At 59.3% G+C, this 19,247-nt stretch overlaps 1 protein-coding gene across 1 annotated transcript in view; it reads left to right on the top strand.

Moving 5' to 3' along the window:
- The window catches only part of LIMK1 (LIM domain kinase 1), a 30,664-nt gene extending 12,686 nt beyond the window's left edge, over window positions 1-17,978 (top strand). The window contains 16 exon segments of the mRNA XM_075074028.1: window positions 2,134-2,276; window positions 6,015-6,055; window positions 6,058-6,129; window positions 6,221-6,276; window positions 7,367-7,573; window positions 8,317-8,422; window positions 8,510-8,694; window positions 8,842-9,025; window positions 9,421-9,507; window positions 12,063-12,194; window positions 12,746-12,805; window positions 14,400-14,465; window positions 14,673-14,829; window positions 15,027-15,082; window positions 15,282-15,439; window positions 15,902-17,978. Coding sequence (XP_074930129.1) covers window positions 2,134-2,276; window positions 6,015-6,055; window positions 6,058-6,129; window positions 6,221-6,276; window positions 7,367-7,573; window positions 8,317-8,422; window positions 8,510-8,694; window positions 8,842-9,025; window positions 9,421-9,507; window positions 12,063-12,194; window positions 12,746-12,805; window positions 14,400-14,465; window positions 14,673-14,829; window positions 15,027-15,082; window positions 15,282-15,439; window positions 15,902-16,064 — 1,873 coding nt within the window. The 3' untranslated portion in view covers window positions 16,065-17,978.
- Window positions 17,979-19,247: the final 1,269 nt, after the last annotated feature.

Genomic DNA, 19,247 nt, shown 5'->3' with positions numbered 1-19,247 from the left:
GGGGTGGGATTACAGATGAGGGTGTCAGTGTGAGCTGGTGGGAGGGGTGGAATCCATGTGAACTGAGGGAATGGGTGGAATTAGAGATGGGGGTGTCAGTGTGAGCCGGGGGAAGGGTGGGATTAGAGATGGTGATGTCTTGTGAGCCGGGGGGAGAGGTTGAATCAGTGTGAACCGGGGGGATGGGTGGGATTAGACATGGGGGTATCTGTGGGAGCCGGGGGATGGGACGGACATAGAGACTGCACGTGGCAAGGAATCCTGGGCCTGGGGCCTGACATCCGAAAGCCGTAGGGTGAGCAGGGGATGGCGGAGAAGGGAACTGGAAGCCAGCATCACCTGGGCATCACTATATTGAGAACAGTCTGTGTGGGACCAGGCAGCTGGGAGTCCCCTAGCCACTGGTGCTGGGACTGGCGAGCGCCTTGTCGGCTGGCTGGCGAGCACACAGCGAGCAGGGCTCTCATCTCGTGGTCAGAGAACGAGGATTGCCGCTTACTGGGGCCCTCTGCAACAGCCATGATCAGAGACAGGAAATGGCCCTGGGTGGTTCCTGGCCTGGCTGCTGCAGCCTCTCCCCGCACACAGGGTGCAGGATGGTCATGGCATTTTCCAGAGCAGTAGAACCGGGTCTCTCCCCAAGGGAGCAGGCTGCTGTGGTGCTGCAAGTGCTGATAACCACTGGCCATCACAGCCCAGTCTGCCAGCCATCGCCATCCCCTGCAGAGCGTAGTCCATGGAGCCTTTGGCTCCGTCTCCACTATGGAGCCTGCCCATTGCCCCAGAGGTGCTAGGTTCCCGGAGAAGTGCTGGCAGCCCAGAGTGACGTGCAGTGATTGTGATCACTCTGGGCATGTGTACACTGCAGTTAGACACCAGCGGCTGGTCCACGCCCACTGACACGGGCATGCGGGGTCAGGCTAAGGGCCTGGGTTGTAGGATCCTGCGAGGTGGGAGGATCCCAGAGCCCGAGCTCAAACATCTTTACCACAAGTAAACAGCCCTTAGCCCAGGCCAGGGGGAGTCTACATGCAGTGTAGACATACGTCTGCACCAGAGCTGGAACAGCAGCTCTCCCAGCAACCCACAGGAGGCTGGCAGCCCCCTGCCAAAGGAGCAACAGTCTCTCTCTTTCTCCATCAGCATTTGGCACAGCTCAGAGGTGCCCACACAGATGGGGTCAGGGTTCAAGAGCTTCCCAGTTGCACAGACGTTGTCAGGCTGCAGCCCTGAACTCACGTCCACGTAGTCTGCTCTTCACTCTGCATGGGGGGATGGGGGGCCTAAGCGTCACCAGGCTAGTTATGTGATGGGGGAGGGGCTGAATGTCCCTGGGGCAGTTACATGATGGGGGAGGGGCTGAACATCACTGGGACACACCAGGATGGGGGAGGGGTTGAGCATAGCTGGGACATGACCAAGAGAGACTGAGCATTAACTCATGCTGTGCTGGGAGGGAGCTTGACCCACCTGCCTTGTCACTGTCAGCCCAGGGGAAATGAGCAGGCCTGGGAGAGGCCAGCAGGATGCAGCGTGAGCTGGAGAGCAGGCAAAGCTGGCTGGACCCAATGCACGCCTGGTGCAATTCCCTTGGAGTCACTGGGACAGCTGCAGGGCCAGGGGTGTGTTGGCGAGGGGGTGAGGAGTGAGGTCTGTAAGGTCGCTTGCCTGTCTGCAGCTGCCAGGTCGCGGTGACATGGTGGCTCGTGCAGATGTGTGAGGGAGGGGAGCTTGGGCTGGGTGCGGGATGGGTGACAAGGAGCAGAGACCAGCAGGCCCATACGGGAGGGATGAAGGGCAGCTCAGCATGGAGGGCCTGCGCTAGCTGGGGCAGCCCCCATGTCTGGAGTACAGCAGCTAGTCCTCTACTGTGGGGTGCACAATCAGGGGCTGGGGGTGCAGATGCCGCTGACAGGCAGGGTTTCCTCTGCAAGGGCCCAGAGCTCAGCCCTGCAGCCGTTTGGGGAGTAGTGCGCAGCAGGAGCAGCCCAGCCCCATGGTACTGCGGCTTTCCTGTGGCCGGGTGTGGGGGAGGGTCACGGTTGCATGGTGCCCTCGTTCGGATCCCAATAGGTCACAGGCAGGCTCTTCAAAGGGCTTTGCTGTCCGTGATCCCCCCTTTTGCTACTGCAGGTGCTGTGAGTGCGGGGTCCTGCTGTCCCACCAGTACTACGAGAAGGATGGGCGCCTCTACTGCAAGAAGGACTATTGGGCCAGGTTCGGGGAGCTGTGCCACGGCTGCTCGGAGCAGATCACCAAGGGGCTGGTCATGGTAGGTACCATTCATCAGAGCAGAGGTGTCATCCCCTGCGAGCAGCCTGAATGTGGGTGCACCTAAGGAACAGCTTAAAGTGAGGGGCACAGGGCTCTGTGCGGTCAGCCCAACCCGGGTGCGAGGCCTGACCCTGTGCAGTCATTTACTCCGGTGGAGCACTGCCCAGCCAGACAAGCACTGAGATCAATGCTATCACAGCGTGCAGGCAAGCAGAGACTCAGGCCCAGGGCTCCTTGGATTCTGTGGATTCCCACAAACCCAGTGGGCTTGTGGCTAGCAGTGACTGGACATTCCCAGCCCAGCTTCTCTACAGGGCAGCGTGGAACATGACCTGGGGCTCAAGCTGAAGATGTGGGCGTTGCTAGCTAGTGTCATCTAGAGATGAGGTCATTGGAAAGGGGGTAGTTTCCAGCAGTGGGCGAGTAAATAAGTCACACACACAGCAGGGAACCTGTCACACTTACCCAGCACCATGGTAGGAGAGGCCAGGCGCATGCACCAGCAGAGGAACTAGTGCAGCACCGTGCTACAGGTAAGGGCCAGACCAGGAGCTCCGGTCACTGCCCACGAAGGGGAGGGCCAGGATGTTGCTTTCTAGCAACCGGGCCCCTTGGCCATTGGAGGCGGGATTGGGGGGCTTGTTGATATCACTAATGTCACTGGATTTTGGGTGGAAACTCGGAACCTCAGATTTCTTGCCTGAGGCAGATAAGTGGCAATTAGTCAGGGAGCTGGGAGAATAGCCAGGGTGCACTGACGTGGTCGAGTGCCGTATCCATCCCCTTTGCAGACAAGGGGTCAGTAGTGATACCCATAGGTGCTGGGGGAGGCTGCCACACCCCCTTGGTGGAAGTACCAATAACAACCCAAATACGTGGTTTCAGCACCCCTGGTGGGACCCCAGTGATGGCAGTGGAGTCACGCCTGGTGAGAGAGGTTCCAGCCCCAGGAGTTAATGGGACATTGTCACATCAAAAGCAACTCAAACCTCCTGTCCTCCATTCCTGGGGAGCCCCAAGCTGACAGTGCTGGCAGTCTCACCTCCCTGTCCGTGACTCACTCTGCGTCTCACTCGCTCAGTCTGGGCAGCACAGAGAGGCTGATACCTCTCGCTTCTGTTTGTCTGGTGGGCCCTCTGTGGGGAGTGATTTGGCGCAGGTTTTACTGGCAAACTCCCAACCTTCCCCGTGCGAGCAGCTGTGCTAGTCAGTGCCGTGCTGGGGCTGCAGCACCCGCTCAGCACGCAGAGTTTGGGCCGCAGGGGATGTTTACATCCGACAGTCACTACCTGCCAGTTGATTGCCTTTCGGTTCATGAACACTGTCCTGCTGGGTTTATACAGCTTCACCCCAGCACATGTGGACAGGGCCTCTGAGACAGAGCCCAGGGATCCCCCCAGGGCCCGGGCCTCTGAGACAGAGCCCAGGGGTCCCCCCAGGGAATGGGCCTATGAGACAGAGCCCAGGGATTCCCCCAGGGCCCGGGCCTCTGAGACAGAGCCCAGGGGTCCCCCCAGGGAATGGGCCTATGAGACTGAGCCCAGGGGTCCCCCCAGGGCCAGGGCCTCTGAGACTGAGCCCAGGGGCCTCCCCCAAGGAATGGGCCTATGAGGCTGAGCCCAGGGGTTTCCCCCGGGGCAAGACCTCTGAGACAGAGCCCAGGGGTCCCCTCAGGGCCAGGGCCTCTGAGACAGAGAGGGAATGGGCCTCTGAGACTGAGCCCAGGGGTCTCCCCCAAGGAATGGGCCTATGAGGCTGAGCCCAGGGGTCCCTCCCAGGGCCAAGGCCTCTGAGACAGAGCCTGGGGGTTCTCCCCTAGGAAATGGGCCTATGAGACTGAGCCCAGGGGTCCCCCCCAGGGCCAGGGCCTCTGAGACAGAGCCCAGGGTCCCCCCAGGCCAGGCGCTCTGAGACAGAACCCAGGGTCTCTCCCCAGGGAATGGGCCTGTGAGCTGAGCCTAGGGGTCCCCCCAGGCCAGGGCCTCTAGACTGAGCCCGGGGGATTCCCCTATCAATGCGCCCTGAGACTGAGCCGCAGGATTCCCGCTAAGCGACCAGGGGCGCTCTGAGGCTGAGCCCAGGGTTTCCCCATGCCAGCTCTCCTCCATGCTTAGAATCTCTTCCAAACCCCAGGGCTTAGCCTGTGCATGTTTCCTGCATGCCCCCCAGGAGAGCCTGTCCTTCCCCAGTCACCCCAGAAGGCTGTGTTCGAGGTCTGGCCGTCCAGCCAGGCAGGGGCCGTAGCCAGCAAGCTGCCTTACCGGGCAGCCCTGCCCCTCTGCACTTCTGCTCTCCCACCCCGTGCTTCAGTCAAGTGCTCTCATTGCCACAGCGGGGAAAGGCCGGCTGGGCGAGGCCGGCCATGTGACGTGCCGCAGCCCGGCGCACTCCCCTTGTTTACAAGCACAGGGCAGCGGAGGGCTCTTTGCCCCCCACCCCAGCCACGGATGTAGTGCCCTGGCCATGGGAGCAAGCCTGCTTAGGGTCCCATCCAGGCTGTCCCCACTGGGCAGCGGCTGCTCCAGGGCTTTGTCCACCAAGCCTCGGGCGAAGAGCTGTCACCCTCAGCAGCCTTGCCTGGCCATTAGGTGCGCATTTTCCTTGACTATGTCTCAATCTGCTGATTCGCTGAATGCCCTGGCTTGAGTAGCTGCCTCCCTGCTCAGGCTCTGCAGGGCCTTAGTAGTGCTGCTCCCTGTCCCCCACTTCCCTAGGCCGTCCCCTCCAGCCCCCGAGCCTGTCTGGGGCACCTTTTCTCCTGAGGCGCCCAGAGCAAGAGCCCGGTGACCTGGCTCTGGCTCCCAAGCAGCGCGAGAAGGGCCCAGCTCCTCCCTGCTAGGACACGAGGCCATCACTTCCACACCACCTCACAGACCAAGATCCCTGCCTGGTGGGCTCTTCCTCACCGCCTGGCTGCGGGTGAGCTTCCCACGCCACATGGCCAGTGAGAGGTGCGAATCCCTGCAGCACGGAGCAGCGGATCCAAGCTCTGAAGCAGGATCCCGGTTGGTGCAACCCTTTAGAAGAGAAGGACTGGCACGAGTAATCTTACTTCAGCCAGCCTGGCCCAGGAGCCACAGGGGGCCCAGGGTTGCCGTTCCTTGTGCCCCAAATGCAGATGAGGAATAGTGCGGCAAGCACTGCCTTGGCCAGATCTAGCTCACTGCTGTCGCACCCCCAGTGCTGGGGTCCTGGCTAGAGGAGGCACAAAGCTTCAGAGCTGCTACCTCTGCCTACCAGAGAGCCCCTGCGTGGGAGAGTATTCACCAGGGGGCTGTACTTGCTGCTGTTTATGTTAGTGCCAAGGGCCGCCTGGCACCAGTGAATGGCGCCCTGTTCCTATGGGCAGAGCTCACGCGGCAGAGGACCAGAGAGGAAGGAATGGGCTATAGAATTAAAACACAGGGGCAGCAGGGAGGTGCCGATCTTGCCAGTGGCACCATGAGGGGCCCAAGCTTGGGCTGCTGTGGTTCAGAGCCAGGCGATGCAGGATAATTCCTGCCTGCCCCATCAGTGGCCTAGCCTCCCGTGAACCATTTCCTCATGCGTCTGTCCAGCCGTGGCTGGCAGCCAGCCTGTGGGGCTCACGGCCCAGCTGCAGGAGGCTCTTCCCCCAGTCACAGCAGAGGAGTGATTGGGCAGATGCTCTGCCCAGCGCCGTCACCCGGCCTGCTTCCTGAGCGGTAGGGCCATGGTGCAGCCATGGCACACTCAGCCCTCGCCCTGTATCTCCTGAACAGTGGCTGCGGAGCAGAAATACACCCCGGAGTGCTTCAGCTGCCCTCAGCTGCCGCGGTGTTCATCGGTGACGGCGAGCAGCACTACGCCCGCCGGGAGCGCTCCAAGCTTCCTACTGTATGTGGGCTGGGCACAGCCCCCCCCAGGGCCCTGGCCCCCAGGCTGGGTCCACGTCCCTCCCACCCGGCCAGCGTCATGCCCCTATCAGTGCAATCATCACTCATCAGGGCCCACCGCAAAACAGCAGTGCAAGATGTCCCGCAGGTAACTCGACTAGGGCCGCAATTACCAGGGCTGGGCGATTGGCAATGGGCTCCAGCGGGAGGTGCGGACAGTGCCATGGTGTCGTCACGGAGGGTACAGCATGGCCAGTGGGCTGATCCATTCCAGCGGCGGGAGGGGTGGCTACCGGACCTCGTTGGCAATGGGCTTGATCCATTCCAGCGGCGGGCATGGGTCAACTGGAATGCCACAATGGGATACCAGACTAAGTGGCCAGTGGGCTGATCCATTCCAGCGGGGGAGGGGTGGTACCGGACTAGTGGCCAGTGGGCTGATCCATTCCAGCGGGTAGGGGCGGGTACCGGACTAGTGGCTAATGGGCTGATCCATTCCAGCAGTCAGGGGCGGGTACCGGACTAGTGGCCAGTGGGCTGATCCATTCCAGCGCGTGGGGGAATACCGAACTAGTGGCCAATGGGCTGATCCATTCCAGTGGGGGAGGGGTGGTACCGGACTAGTGGCCAGTGGGCTGATCCATTCCAGCGGGCGGGGGGCGGGGTACCGGACTAGTGGCCAGTGGGCTGATCCATTCCAGCAGGCAGGCGCGGGTACCAGACTAGTGGCCAATGGGCTGATCCATTCCAGCGTGTGGGGGAATACCGAACTAGTGGCCAGTGGACTGATCCATTCCAGCAAGTGGGAGGGGGTTACTGGTCTAGTGGCCAATGGCCTGATTTGGGCCATCCTGTGTTGTCCCACTAACTCTTGGGACTGCTATGGCCCCACTATCTCCTGTTCTTGGGCCCACGTCCCAGTGCAGCCTTCTGGACACAGTGGTGAGAGTGGGGCAGAGTATAGCCCAGCTGTGGCACGTTGCCGAGTGGGTGGTCAGCGAGTCCCCGTCTTGGGACATGCCACAGACTGAAATGCACTGTTAGGGAGCACAGGGTGAGCCCCAGCCCACTGTTCACTGCCTCTCCTGGGAGGGGCTATTCCTCTGCACAGGCCAGCACATGGGTCCCCCTTGCCCTGAACCCATCTGCAAAGAACTGCTAACAAATCGCTCATGGCTTCTCTCCTGTCTCCCCCCGCTGGGTCTCTGCTCCGCTGCCCTCCTCCCCACCTCTCCCAGCGGGCACTGCTACTACCAGATGGTGGTGACCCCGGTGATAGAGCAGATCCTGCCGGACTCCCCGGGCACCCGGATCCCACACACTGTCACACTGGTGTCCATCCCAGCCTGCAGCGACGGGAAGCGAGGGCTCTCTGTGTCCATTGACCAGCACTGCAGCTCCCAGGACTGTGGCTCAGAACACTCCCACACGGTCCGGGTCCGAGAGTAAGTATCTGCCCCGGGGCAGGGGGACGATGCTCTAGCACCAGCAGGGAGAGGGGAGCGTTCCACAGGTAGCACGCTTGGGGCTAGTGGGCACAGATCTCCCTGGTGCAGTGGGAGCCCCTCTGCCAGTTCTCACAGCTCTGTGCATGGGGAGGAGGCCAAAGAGCCCTGCAGACTGAATCCAGCCCCCCCACCCCATGCACACACCCTGCTTCACCCTTCTGAGGGGTGGGAGTTCACATCCCGTCTAGTGCCAGCAAGGAGGGGCCCAGGTAGAGCCACTTGCAATGGGAGCTGTGTGTGCAGCACCGAAACCAGCCCCCCAACCCCTTTGCCTGAGGGGCCACTGAGCAGCCAAGAACAGGAGAGAATACCTCCACCCTGAGAACAGGGGAGAATCCTCTGGCCCTGAGAACGGGGAGAATGCCCCCGCCCTGCCCAAGTGGAGGACACAGGAGCTGCTGGGGGTGTCTCGGCCAGTCTCCTGCAGGGGTGGCTGGGGCATTAGCCTGTGGTGATGAGAGTGACCAGGTGTCATTTTGTATGCAGGGGGTCGGGGGGTGGGGGGCACTGGTGCCTTCTCTGCTCCCAGTGGGTGAAACGTGAAAGCCTCTTCGCCGTGTGGGGTGGGGATGCCTGGGACCCTCAAACTCCATCCAGGGGGCTGGACATGGGGCTGCGTGAGCCTGTCCCCATGCAGGTGTGGCGGGAGCTCACTTACACTGTGTGTGCCCTGCCCCCAGAGTGGACCCTGACTGCATCAGCCCCGACATGAAGAACTCCATCCACGTTGGGGACCGTATCCTGGAGATCAACGGCACCCCTATCAGGCACGTTCCGCTGGACGAGGTACGTGCCCTCCCCATGCTCCCCCAGCCAGCCGGCAGGGCCCAAGCAGCTGCCCAGGGACTTGAGTCCTTCACTCTGTGCCTGCAGATTGACCTGCTGATCCAGGAGACCAGCCGCCTCCTCCAGCTGACCATAGAACACGACCCCCACGAGGTGGTGGCCCGAGAGTCGGCGCTGGAGAGCAGCCCCCTCGCCGACCTGCACAGCCCCCCGCGCTCGCCGGCCTGCATGCCTGGCGGTGAGGCCAGCGCCATCAGCCAGAGGCCAGTCATGTAAGGACAGAGCTACAAGCATGCCCAGCATGCTGCTGGGTGGGCCGAAGGAAGGGTTGAGGGGGTGAGAGCTCCGGTGGGATAGAACCTGGGGCCCCTGCAGCCATGGCCCAGCTGACTTGCTGTGTGCTTTGCCTGGCTCTGCAGGAGGAGCTGCAGCATCGACAAGTCCCCGTGCTCCAGCTCCTTGGGCTCCCCTGCCTCCCAGCGCAAGGACATCAGCCGCTCCGAGTCACTCCGCGTCGTCTCCCGCACGCACCGCATTTTCCGTCCCTCAGACTTGATTCACGGCGAGGTGCTGGGGAAGGGCTGCTTTGGACAGGCCATTAAGGTACCGCCCATCCAGCTTGGGCCTCTGCTGGTCCCCGCACCCACCCATCTGGTAACCCAGCTTCTCCTCTCGCCCCCGCTCCCTGGGGACCCCTCCCCACTCTCTAAGCTGAGAACCCAGGAGAGCAGCGGCCAGGCCCCTCAGGCCACTGTCAGAATTTGCTGTCCCTTCTCCCAGTGTCACCCATGTGATGGGCTCAGCTCCCTTGTCCCCCTATTATCCTATAGCTGTCCCCCCACACGGGGAGGTGGGTCTCCCAGTGGCTGCCATAGAGAGGTGAGGGCCCTTCCCCACTCCAGTATCCATTGCAGCCCCACCATGCTGAGAAATGCTCCTTGCAGCAGGGAGCTGCGGGGATGTGGCTGCTCCCCCAACACTCTGCCCCTCTCTGCCAGGTGACGCACCGGGAGACAGGTGAGGTGATGGTCATGAAGGAACTGATCCGCTTTGATGAGGAGACCCAGAGGGCATTCCTCAAAGAGGTGAGTCCACCCTCCTTGCTGTCCCTGAGCCCTGATCTCACTCCAGACACACCCTGGCCCATCACAACCCTGATCCTGATCCAGCCCAGTCTCTGTCCCTATCCTGCTCCTCAAGGCTGCAGAAAGGCTTTTCATACTGTCTCAACAGACCTCATGAGCAAACTAGGGACACCTAGATGCACCTACTGTAAGGTGGTTGCACAACTGGCTGGAAAACCGCACTCAGTGAGTAGTTATCAGTGGTTCACAGTCAAGCTGGAAGGGCATAACGAGTGGAGTCCCGCAAGGATCTGTCCTGGGTCCGGTTCTATTCAATAGCTTCATCAGTGATTTAGATAATGGCATAGAGGGTACGCTTATAAAATTGGCAGATGATACCAAGCTGGGAGGGGTTGCAAGTGCTTTGGAGGATAGGATTAAAATTCAAAATGATCTGGGCAAACTGGAGAAATGGTCTAGAGCAGGGGTTCTCAAACTGGGGGTCGGGACCCCATGGCGGTCGTAAGGTTATTACATGGGGGGTCAGCCTCCACCCCAAACCCCACTTTGCATCCAGCATTTATAATGGTGTTAAATATACAAAAAGTATTTTTAATTGGGGGGATCGCACTCAGAGGCTTGCTATTTGAAAGGGGTCACCAGTACAAAAGTTTGAGAACCACTGGTCTAGAGTTAATAGGATGAAATTCAATAAGGACGAATGCAAAGTACTCCTCTTAGGAAGGAACAATCAGTCGCACACATACACAATGGGAAATGACTGCCTAGGAAGGAGCACTGTGGAACGGGATCTGGGGTCAGAGTGGATCACAAGCTAAATATGAGTCAACAGTGTAACACTGTTGCAAAAAATCATTGTGGGCTGTATTAACAGGAGTGTTGTAAGCAAGACACGAGAAGTAATTCTTCTTCTCTACTCGGCGCTGTTACTTAGCTGGAGTATTGTGTCTGGTTCTGGGCACCATACTTCGGGAAAGATGTGTACAAATTCGAGAAAGTCCAGAGAAGAGCAACACAAATGATGAAAGGTCTAGAAAACATGACCTCCGAGGAAAGATTGAAAAAATTGGGTTTGTTTAGTCTGCAGAAGAGAAGACTGGGAGGGGACATGATAGCAGTTTTCAAATACGTTAAACATTGTTACAAGGAGGAGGGTGATAAATTGTTCTCCTTAGCCACTGAGGACAGGACAAGAAGCAATGGGCTTAAATTGCAGTAAGGGAAGTTTAGGTTGGACATTAGAGCTTTGTAACTGTCAGGGTGGTTAGCACTGGAACAAATTGCCAAGGGGGGTTGTAGAATCCCTGTCACTGGAGGTTTTAAAAACAGGTTAGACAAATCCTGGGGATGGTCAGAGTCAGACAATCCTTAGTCCTGCCTCAGTGCAGGGGACTGGACTAGGTGACCTCTTGGGGTCCCTTCCAGCCTGACATTTCTATGATTCTGAGGGGACCCAGCCCAGTGGGGGGCAGGGGAAAGGCCCTTTCTCAGACTCCGTCCCTGCCCCCATGGGCTCTCAGCGGTTTGGCCAGGCAGCAGCGCCATGTTAGGCTACTCATTTTGTGACCCCATCGCAAAATGTAATTGTAAACAGGGAATTGTCATTGAGTGGGAGCATTTCTAGTGGGTCCTGGTTCTGGGCCCTAGGCTATGTAACCTTTTTTATCAATGACCTGGAAGAGAACACAAAACCATCACTGCTAAAGTTTGCAGATGACTTGGGGGATGGTAAATAACGAAGAGGACAGGTCACTGTTTCAGAGAGATCTGGATCATTTGGTAAACTGGGCACAAGCAAACTGTGTGTTTTTAATACAGCTAAATGTAAATGTCTATGGAACAAAGAGAGTCAGTCACACTGCTCTTGGAAGCAGGGACTCTGAAAAAGATGTGCAGGTCTTGGTGGATAATCAGCTGAACAGGAGATCCCAGTGCAATGCTGTGGCCAAAAGGGTTAATGTGATCCTGGGATGCATAAACGGGAATCTCGAGTAGGAGCAGGGAGGTTATTTTTCCTCTGTATCTGGCACTGGTGCGACCACTGCTGGAATCCTGTGTCCAGTGCTGGTGCCTGCAGTTCATAAAGGATGTTGGTAAATTGGAGAAGGTTCAGAGAAAAGCCACAAGAATGATTAGAGGATTAGAAACCTGCCTGATAGTGATTGACTCAAGCAGCTTGATCAGTTTAGCCTAAGAAAGAGAAGGTGAAGGGGTGAGCTGATCTCAGTCTGGAAGTACCTACCAGGGGAACAGAAATTTGGCTCTTCAGTCTAGCAGACGAAGGTCTAACAAGACCCAAGGGCTGGAAGCTGAAACTGGACAGAGGTAGGTTAGAAATAATTGAGTTTTTTTAACAGTCAGAGTAATTAACTCTTGGAACAACTGATAAGGGTTGTGATGGATTCTATTTTAAATCAAGATGGGCCATTGCTCTAGGAATAACTGTGGGGCAGGTCTCCGGCCTGTGCTCTACAGGGGTCAGACTAGATGACCTCAGTGACCCTGCTGGCTTTGGGATCCATGAAACGATGACCATGGTGCTTTGGCTCCCATAGGTGAAAGTGATGCGGTGCCTAGAGCACCCCAATGTGCTGAAGTTTATCGGGGTGCTGTACAAGGACAAGAGGTTGAATTTCATCACAGAATACATCAAGGGGGGGACCCTACGAGGCATCATAAAGAGCATGGTGAGCAGGGGAGCTGCCCCGGCCTGGAGCTCCAGGCACAACTCAGGGGTTGGCCATGAGAAATCTTGGACATTATGACACTGTTGGTAGAACGTACGTCTTTGAGGTGGCTGGGCTGTGCCCATGCAGACGATGGCCAGGGCTCTCTGGGGCAGGGGTGGCTGGGCTGTGCCCGTGCAAACGATGGCCAGGGCTCTCCTGGGGCAGGGGTGGCTGGGCTGTGCCCATGCAGACGATGTCCAGGGCTCTCTGGGACAGAGGTGGCTGGGTTGTGCCCATCAGACTATGTCCAGGGCTCTCCTGAGGCAGGGGTGGCTGGGCTGTGCCCATCGGACTATGGCCAGGGCTCTCCTGGGACAGGGGTGGCTGGGCTGTGCTCATTGGACAATATCCAGGGCTCTCCTGGGGCACGGCTGGCTGGGCTGTGCTCATGCAAGCCGTTGCTGAACGCTTCTGGGCAGGCTCTGAGCCATGGCCCAGGGCCTGCTCCAGGACAGGGCATGCAGGCAAGCACCCCTTCCCTCTCCTGTCACTAACCCTTCCACCCGCAGGACAGCCAGTACCCATGGAGCCAGCGCGTGAGCTTTGCCAAGGACATTGCATCTGGCATGGTGAGTGTGGGATCTCAGCAGAGGTGGTGCCCATGGGTTGAATTACTGTGGGAAGGTTTGCTGTGCACATACACACCTGGCTCACTGGTGGGGGCAATGGGACACTCCAAACAAAGGTACACGAGGGAATGCATGGAGGGGAACCAGCGGGGCAAGTCCGGTGGTCCGGTCCGGTCCGCCATACCAGTAAGATATTTATAGCTGGTATAGCCTACCAGAAAGACAGAGGAGGAGCAGCCTGCCCCCAGCCCTTCCATGGTCCGGTGTCTCCTCTGTCTGTATAGCAGCCTTGCTGGAGGACTAGGGGAGGGAGCTGTCGGCATTCTGCTCCTTTCCTTGCTGCGGTGCCCAGTGGGGAAATGAACAGACCGTCGACAGCTCCTCTGGTGCGGCTGTATCACTCCCAGCCCGGCCCCCAGCCCTTCCACGCAGCTGCCTCTCCTGAGTCCTCCGGCCCGGAGTCTCTGGTGCAGCAGGAAGAGGACAGAGCCCCCCCCGCAGGTAATGTGGGATGGATGTGGATCATGGGGTAGGGGATGGGAGAGTGCAGGGGCCTCAGGCTTGGGACGGGGTGGGAAGGAGTCACGTGGGGACATCCCATGCCCCCCCCCCCCCTTTGTGTCCCTCCCATGAGTGCAGCATACTGGCAAGAAACGATTTCTACTTGCACGACGCAGGGGAACAGTCGGGAGCTCAGTGTTAGTCTATAGATTCTGTACATGTACTGGCAGGCACAGTACGGGTGTTTATGGGGGCATTGCTGTGCACATACAGGCAGGGCACTGTGCGGGGGTTTATGGGGGAGTTGCTGTGTATGTAGAGGCGGGGGTGCTGTGCAGGTATTTATGGGGGTGTTGCTGTACATCTACAGGCAGGGGCACTGTGCAGGTGTTTATGGGGGTGTGGCTGTGCATGTACAGGGAGAGGCACTGTGCAGGTGTTTATGGGAGCGTTGCTGTACATGTATGGGCGGGGGCACTGTATGGGTATTTATGGGAACGTGCAGGCCAGGGTGGTGTGGGGGTGTTTCTGGGGGCATAGCTGTGTACGTAGAGGCGGGGGCACTGTGCAGGTGTTTATGGGAGTGTTGCTGTGTACGTAGAGGCGGGGGCACTGTGCAGGTGTTTATGGGAGTGTTGCTGTGTACGTAGAGGCGGGGGCACTGTGCAGGTGTTTATGGGAGTGTTGCTGTACACGTAGAGGCGGGGGCACTGTGCAGGTGTTTATGGGAGTGTTGCTGTACACGTACAGGTGGGGGCGCTGTGCGGATGTTTATGGGGTTGTTGCTGTACATGTACAGGTGGGGGCGCTGTGCCGGTGTTTATGGGGGCGTTGCTGTACATGTACAGGTGGGGGGCTGTGCGGGTGTTTATGGGGGTGTTGCTGTACATGTACAGGTGGGGGTGCTGTGTGGGTGTTTATGGGGGTGTTGCTGTACATGTACAGCGGGGGCGCTGTGCGGGTGTTTATGGGAGCATTGCTGTGCACGTACAGGCAGGGGTGCCATAAGCAGGGTTGAGTGCCAGCGTGCTGCCCCCATGTAGGAGGGTGCAGTGAGTTGGTGCCGTTCTGACCTCGGTCCTTGCTCCCCCAGGCCTATCTGCACTCGATGAACATCATCCATCGTGATCTCAACTCTCACAACTGCCTGGTGCGGGAGGTAAGTGCTGCTGTTAGCTGAGCCAGGCCTAGGTCCCATCTTGGCCTCTGCACAGAACCCTGGGCCTGGCTAGGAGCTGGGCAGCTGGCCGGCAGCAGGGCTGATTCCAGACTCGGCTCTGCGTGGTTCTGCTACCATGAGTGGCTGCAAGCAGCTGCCTTGGCCTCTGCCTGCCTCCGGTGACCTGTGCCCATCTCTCCTGCTCAGAACAGGAGCGTGGTGGTGGCCGACTTCGGGCTGGCCCGGCTCATGGTGGATGAAAAGAACCAGCCTGAGCAGCTCAAGAACCTGAAAAAACCAGACCGCAAGAAGCGCTACACGGTGGTGGGGAACCCCTACTGGATGGCCCCGGAGATGATCAATGGTAAGCGGAGAGGCTGGGGCATGGTTGGGAGCGCCAGACCCAGGGCAGCCAGGGCATCGCGGGCATCTGCAGCCGGGAGGCACATCCATGACCTGGCAGTGCTGAGCCTGCCTGTCCTCACGCCACCGGAGGGCAGCGTAAGGGGCAGGGGGAAGCAGGGCCTGGTGGGGGCTGACCCGTCTCCTCTCTCCCTGCAGGCAGGAGCTACGATGAGAAAGTCGACATCTTCTCGTTTGGCATTCTCTTGTGCGAGGCAAGTGTCTTCCCCGGGGCTCAGAGCTGCTGTGCATCCCCTCAACCCTGTCCCCACCCCCTTCTGCGCCTTGCCCAGCCCCCCAGTTCCTGTGTCCGGGTGTCCCTGCAGCGCTAGGTGGCTTCATGCTGCCTGGACGGAGCTCTCCATTGAGCTGTGCTGGGTCCCACTCCTAACCCCTGTGCTCCCCCAACCCCAGATCATCGGCCGGGTCAGCGCCGACCCCGACTACCTGCCCAGGACCATGGACTTTGGCCTCAACGTGCGAGGATTCCTGGAGCGATACTGCCCTCCTGCCTGCCCCCCGAGCTTCTTTCCCATCGCCGTGCGCTGCTGCGACCTGGACCCTGAGAAGAGGTGAGCAGGGCAGCCCTGGCCAGCCCCAGGCAGTGAGTGTGGGGAAGGGAAACGGACCGCTGGTCCCATAAACACTCTCACAGCGCCCGCTGCCTGTACACGCACAGCAATGCCCCACGCACCTTGCTCCCTGCTGACAGGACGAGAGACTCTGGGCTGGAGGGGGGGATTGAACAGTGCTCCTGCCCCCTGCAGAGGGCGCTTTCCCCCTGGGGGCTGTGGGGTCTCTGACCCTCATGCTAAGCTAAGACTGGGTGAGAGGTCTGACTCCTGTGTCCCGGGATGCTGGGAGGGGAGTGTCTGACCCCATGCTCAGGGTGCTGCGGGGAGGCGTCTGGCCCAAGCGCTCAGGGTGCTAGAGGGGAGGGTCTGATCTTTGTGCCCAGGGGGTGAGGGATTGCCCTCGTGCTGGGGGAGGGGTTCCCCTCGTGCTCAGGATCTAACCTGGCCTCTCTCCCCCAGGCCCTCCTTCCCCAAGCTGGCGCAGTGGCTGGAAGCACTGCACATGCACCTGGAGATCCACCTGCCACTGAGCTCGCAGCTGGAGCAGCTGGATCGGGCCTTCTGGGACTCGTACCGGCGGGGTGAGGGCGGGCTGCCCATGCACCCCGAGGTCCCTGACTGAGCACCAGGTCGCAGGCAGCAGCCAGCCCCTGGCGTGGGGGAAGAGCTCTCACACGCTCCTCCCTCACACTCACAGCGCATGGGGAGCACAGCCCAGAGGGCAAGCACTGCCCCCTCCTGCCACTGCCCCCCCCCAGGGCTGGATCTCTGGGGTGCCTCAGCAGCAGCTGGTGGCCGAGCCCTCTCGGCAAGGCCAGTTTGGTTGCTACCCTTGCCGTGTTTGCCGTTCAGTTCCCTCGGGGGAGCCAGCCCTCCCCACCCACTGCACTTTCCCTGCATCCCTGCCCATGGCCCCCACGGGACGGGACAGCAGCAAACCGCTGGTCCTGAATGTACATAGCCCCTCCCCATGCGGAGCCTGCGGCCAGGAAGGGGCCCCTCAGCATGCTGGGTGTGCGGCAGCCTGCCATGCGGCAGGACCTGCAGGGGCTGAGCGCAGCCTGCAGCTCCACTCCCCCACTCCTTGGGGAGCCACCTGCCTGCACAACCCTTTGCACACTCCTCAGAGGGTGAGGGGCACTGACTCACTCCGACCCCAGGCTCTGCCCCAGTGGCTGGGGGGCACTGGGCCTCACTCAGAGCCTGAAGGGTGCCCCGGCCTTCCCCCATGCAGCCGCTTGGCCTGTCAAAGTGGTGCCTTGGGTTTGTGAACTTGCACTGCAAAGCTGAAGGGTTCTCTGAGCCCGTGGGAGCTCAGCGGCGCTCTGCAGGCAGGCGTGTGCATGTGTGTTATGGGGTGCATGTGCAAGTCAGGCGTGTGTCTCTCTGATGGTGCCGAGAGGGAGGGTGTTGCTTCAGGGCTGGGTGCCTCTGATCCCAGTAGATAACTGTTGCAATGCCCCCTCATAGAGATGGCTGGGGGTCCCACAAACTCTTTCTTTTCCATTTCGGGGTCCCTGTGTGTCATTCCCCCCTCACCCTCTCCTCCCTGGGCCTACAGCGGCCATCTCTTTGCTAGTGCTTAGTTCAGTGCAAGAACACCTTGGCATGAGGCCAGCTGGATCAGAGAAGGGGACCTGGGCCCTCCAGCAGAGGGGAGCACTCCCAGAGGGGGTCTGATCCCATTCCTGCCCTGCTGGCAGGCTGCCGGGGCCTCTGCTCTCCCCTACCACATCCCCTCTCATTAAACATCTCCCAGCTCTGCTCAGGGGCCGTGGTCTCTCTTGTGCCCTGGTGTTCTAGGAGCCAGCTCCCCTCTCTCTAGGACTGCACTGTGTATCTCCCGGGCCATCACACTCCCTGCTTCCGTGTTCACGCCACGTCTGCCTGAGGTCCCAGATGCAGAGCCCAAGCCAGAGGGACAGGAGCCCTCCTGGGTGACTGGCTGTGGAGCTCCCCCAGCCAAATTCCTGTTGAGCAGGGGTGAGGCACCCGCCGGCGTGAGTTCTGCGGGGTAGGAGCATGGCTACACTCTGGGTGTGTCTCTTGTGTGGCAGTGTCTTGCCTGTGTGCGTGAGAAGGAGAGAGTATGTGCTGGGAGTCCCTTGAAGGGGGCGCAACGCCCTGCACATGTGGCTGGAGCGTCTCTTCTCCCGTAACTGTCCAGTGATGTGCATCTCTCTGTTGCAGCGTATATGACTTCTGCTCCCTTCACGTGGCTGCTAATGTGTCCCTCTATGGAGGGTGTACGCCCCCGCCCCCACTCCCATTTGTCACAAACCCACAGCTCTGGGTTTTCTGAACCAGGGGAGAGGGTGTGGGGGAACACAGCTGGTTTCATTTCCTTTCCCACCCACTACAAAGGCTCCATGAGGGGGCTGCTGACCCGTTGCCCAGCACCAGGCGGGGTCTCTGTGGGAAAGCACTGGCAGAGGGGCTCTGGTCTGGAGAGCACCCCCCGGTGGTTTTTGCAGTGCGGTGCTGTTCATGCTACGTTTATTCAGGTTAATTTTCTGTAATATATTTAAAGAGAAGAGTTTGTATTATTTTTTCATATGGCTGCCATGGCGATTTGGAGTTTGCCATTGTCACTCTGCCTCAGTTCTGCTTACAGGAAGCATTCAAACTGTGAAGCGTCTCTGCGCACTTTTACTTGGAAGTAAAACCGATGTCCTCGGAGGCGGGAAGGAGAATTCTCAAACTGTGATGTAACAAGTCATGACTCAATAAATCCAGTCCTTCCCCTCTGACTGCCTCACTCAGCACAGCAGGGCCCTGCCCTGCCATCTCCGTTTGTGGCCCCTCTGGAGGTGGGGGTGGTGCAGGCCACCACACAATGGCCCCCAGTCACTCCTTCATGGAGCCAGGTGCCCCAGGGCTGTGGTGGCTCATCCTCTCTCTCAAACAGCGTCAGCTTATAGGCTGTCCCAGTTTGCTTGCCCAGGAGTCACTGGCAGAGCATCTGGGCTCCCTGGACAGTCCTGGGGAGTCACCCAGCAAAGCCCCCCATTCCTGATATGACTGGGACTCCACAGAGCCAATGCCTTGAGGCATCACTCGTACATGACCACACAGCATTTGTGCTGTGCAGCTGCCACTGGGCAGGGAGAGGGGGGAGCTGAATAGCAAAGCCTAAATCCTCTCTCCATTGTGACTGCCTGTGCTCGGTTCTGCCAGGGTTCTCTCCCTGCTGGCATAGGAGCCATGAATGGAGAGGCCCAGCTACCTGCTACTACAGACCTGCAGCCAGAAAGCAAGAGCAGCTCTTCACCCGAGTTGGGAGAGCAGTGGACAGCCCAGGGAAGGCAGAAGGGGCCAGGCTAGTTTTCAAGTCAGAGGAGGATGTAGCAGTTACCAGCCGAGAGGACATGGGGGCACTAGCTGGAAAAGCGCACGTGTCCGAAACATTCCCTGCAATGCCTTCCAAATGCAAACATCCACCCAACAACTGTCCAGCCACTTGGTGTCTGTATCTGCATGGGCAGGGCGGGGCCAGCCTCCCCGCCCCCCAACATGCCTTGATGCTGAACTGCAGGGCTACAGCTAGGGTGGGAAGGCTCTGCAGTCCTCTTTCTGCCTGCAGGTAAGGCCAGCTGCACTGTGGCTGCATCAGCTGTATCACACCCCACCTAGTGCACCCAGGTACTAAGGAGCAAAAAGTGTTTTCTCCAGAGGAGGGCGTGGTCATGGGTAGCAGTGTCTGTGGCGAAGGTTGCCCAGCACTTACACCACCCTAGTATGTTTTGCCAGGTTTTAACTGTTCAGACTGAAATTCCCCATGCCAAGAGTATGGAAGGTTTCTGGA

Source organism: Chelonoidis abingdonii, chromosome 20 (assembly GCF_003597395.2).
Source record: "Chelonoidis abingdonii isolate Lonesome George chromosome 20, CheloAbing_2.0, whole genome shotgun sequence".
Taxonomy (NCBI): Eukaryota; Metazoa; Chordata; order Testudines; family Testudinidae; genus Chelonoidis; species Chelonoidis abingdonii.
Note: the sequence above shows the minus strand (reverse complement) of the source record. Positions and strands in the feature narration are given on the sequence as shown.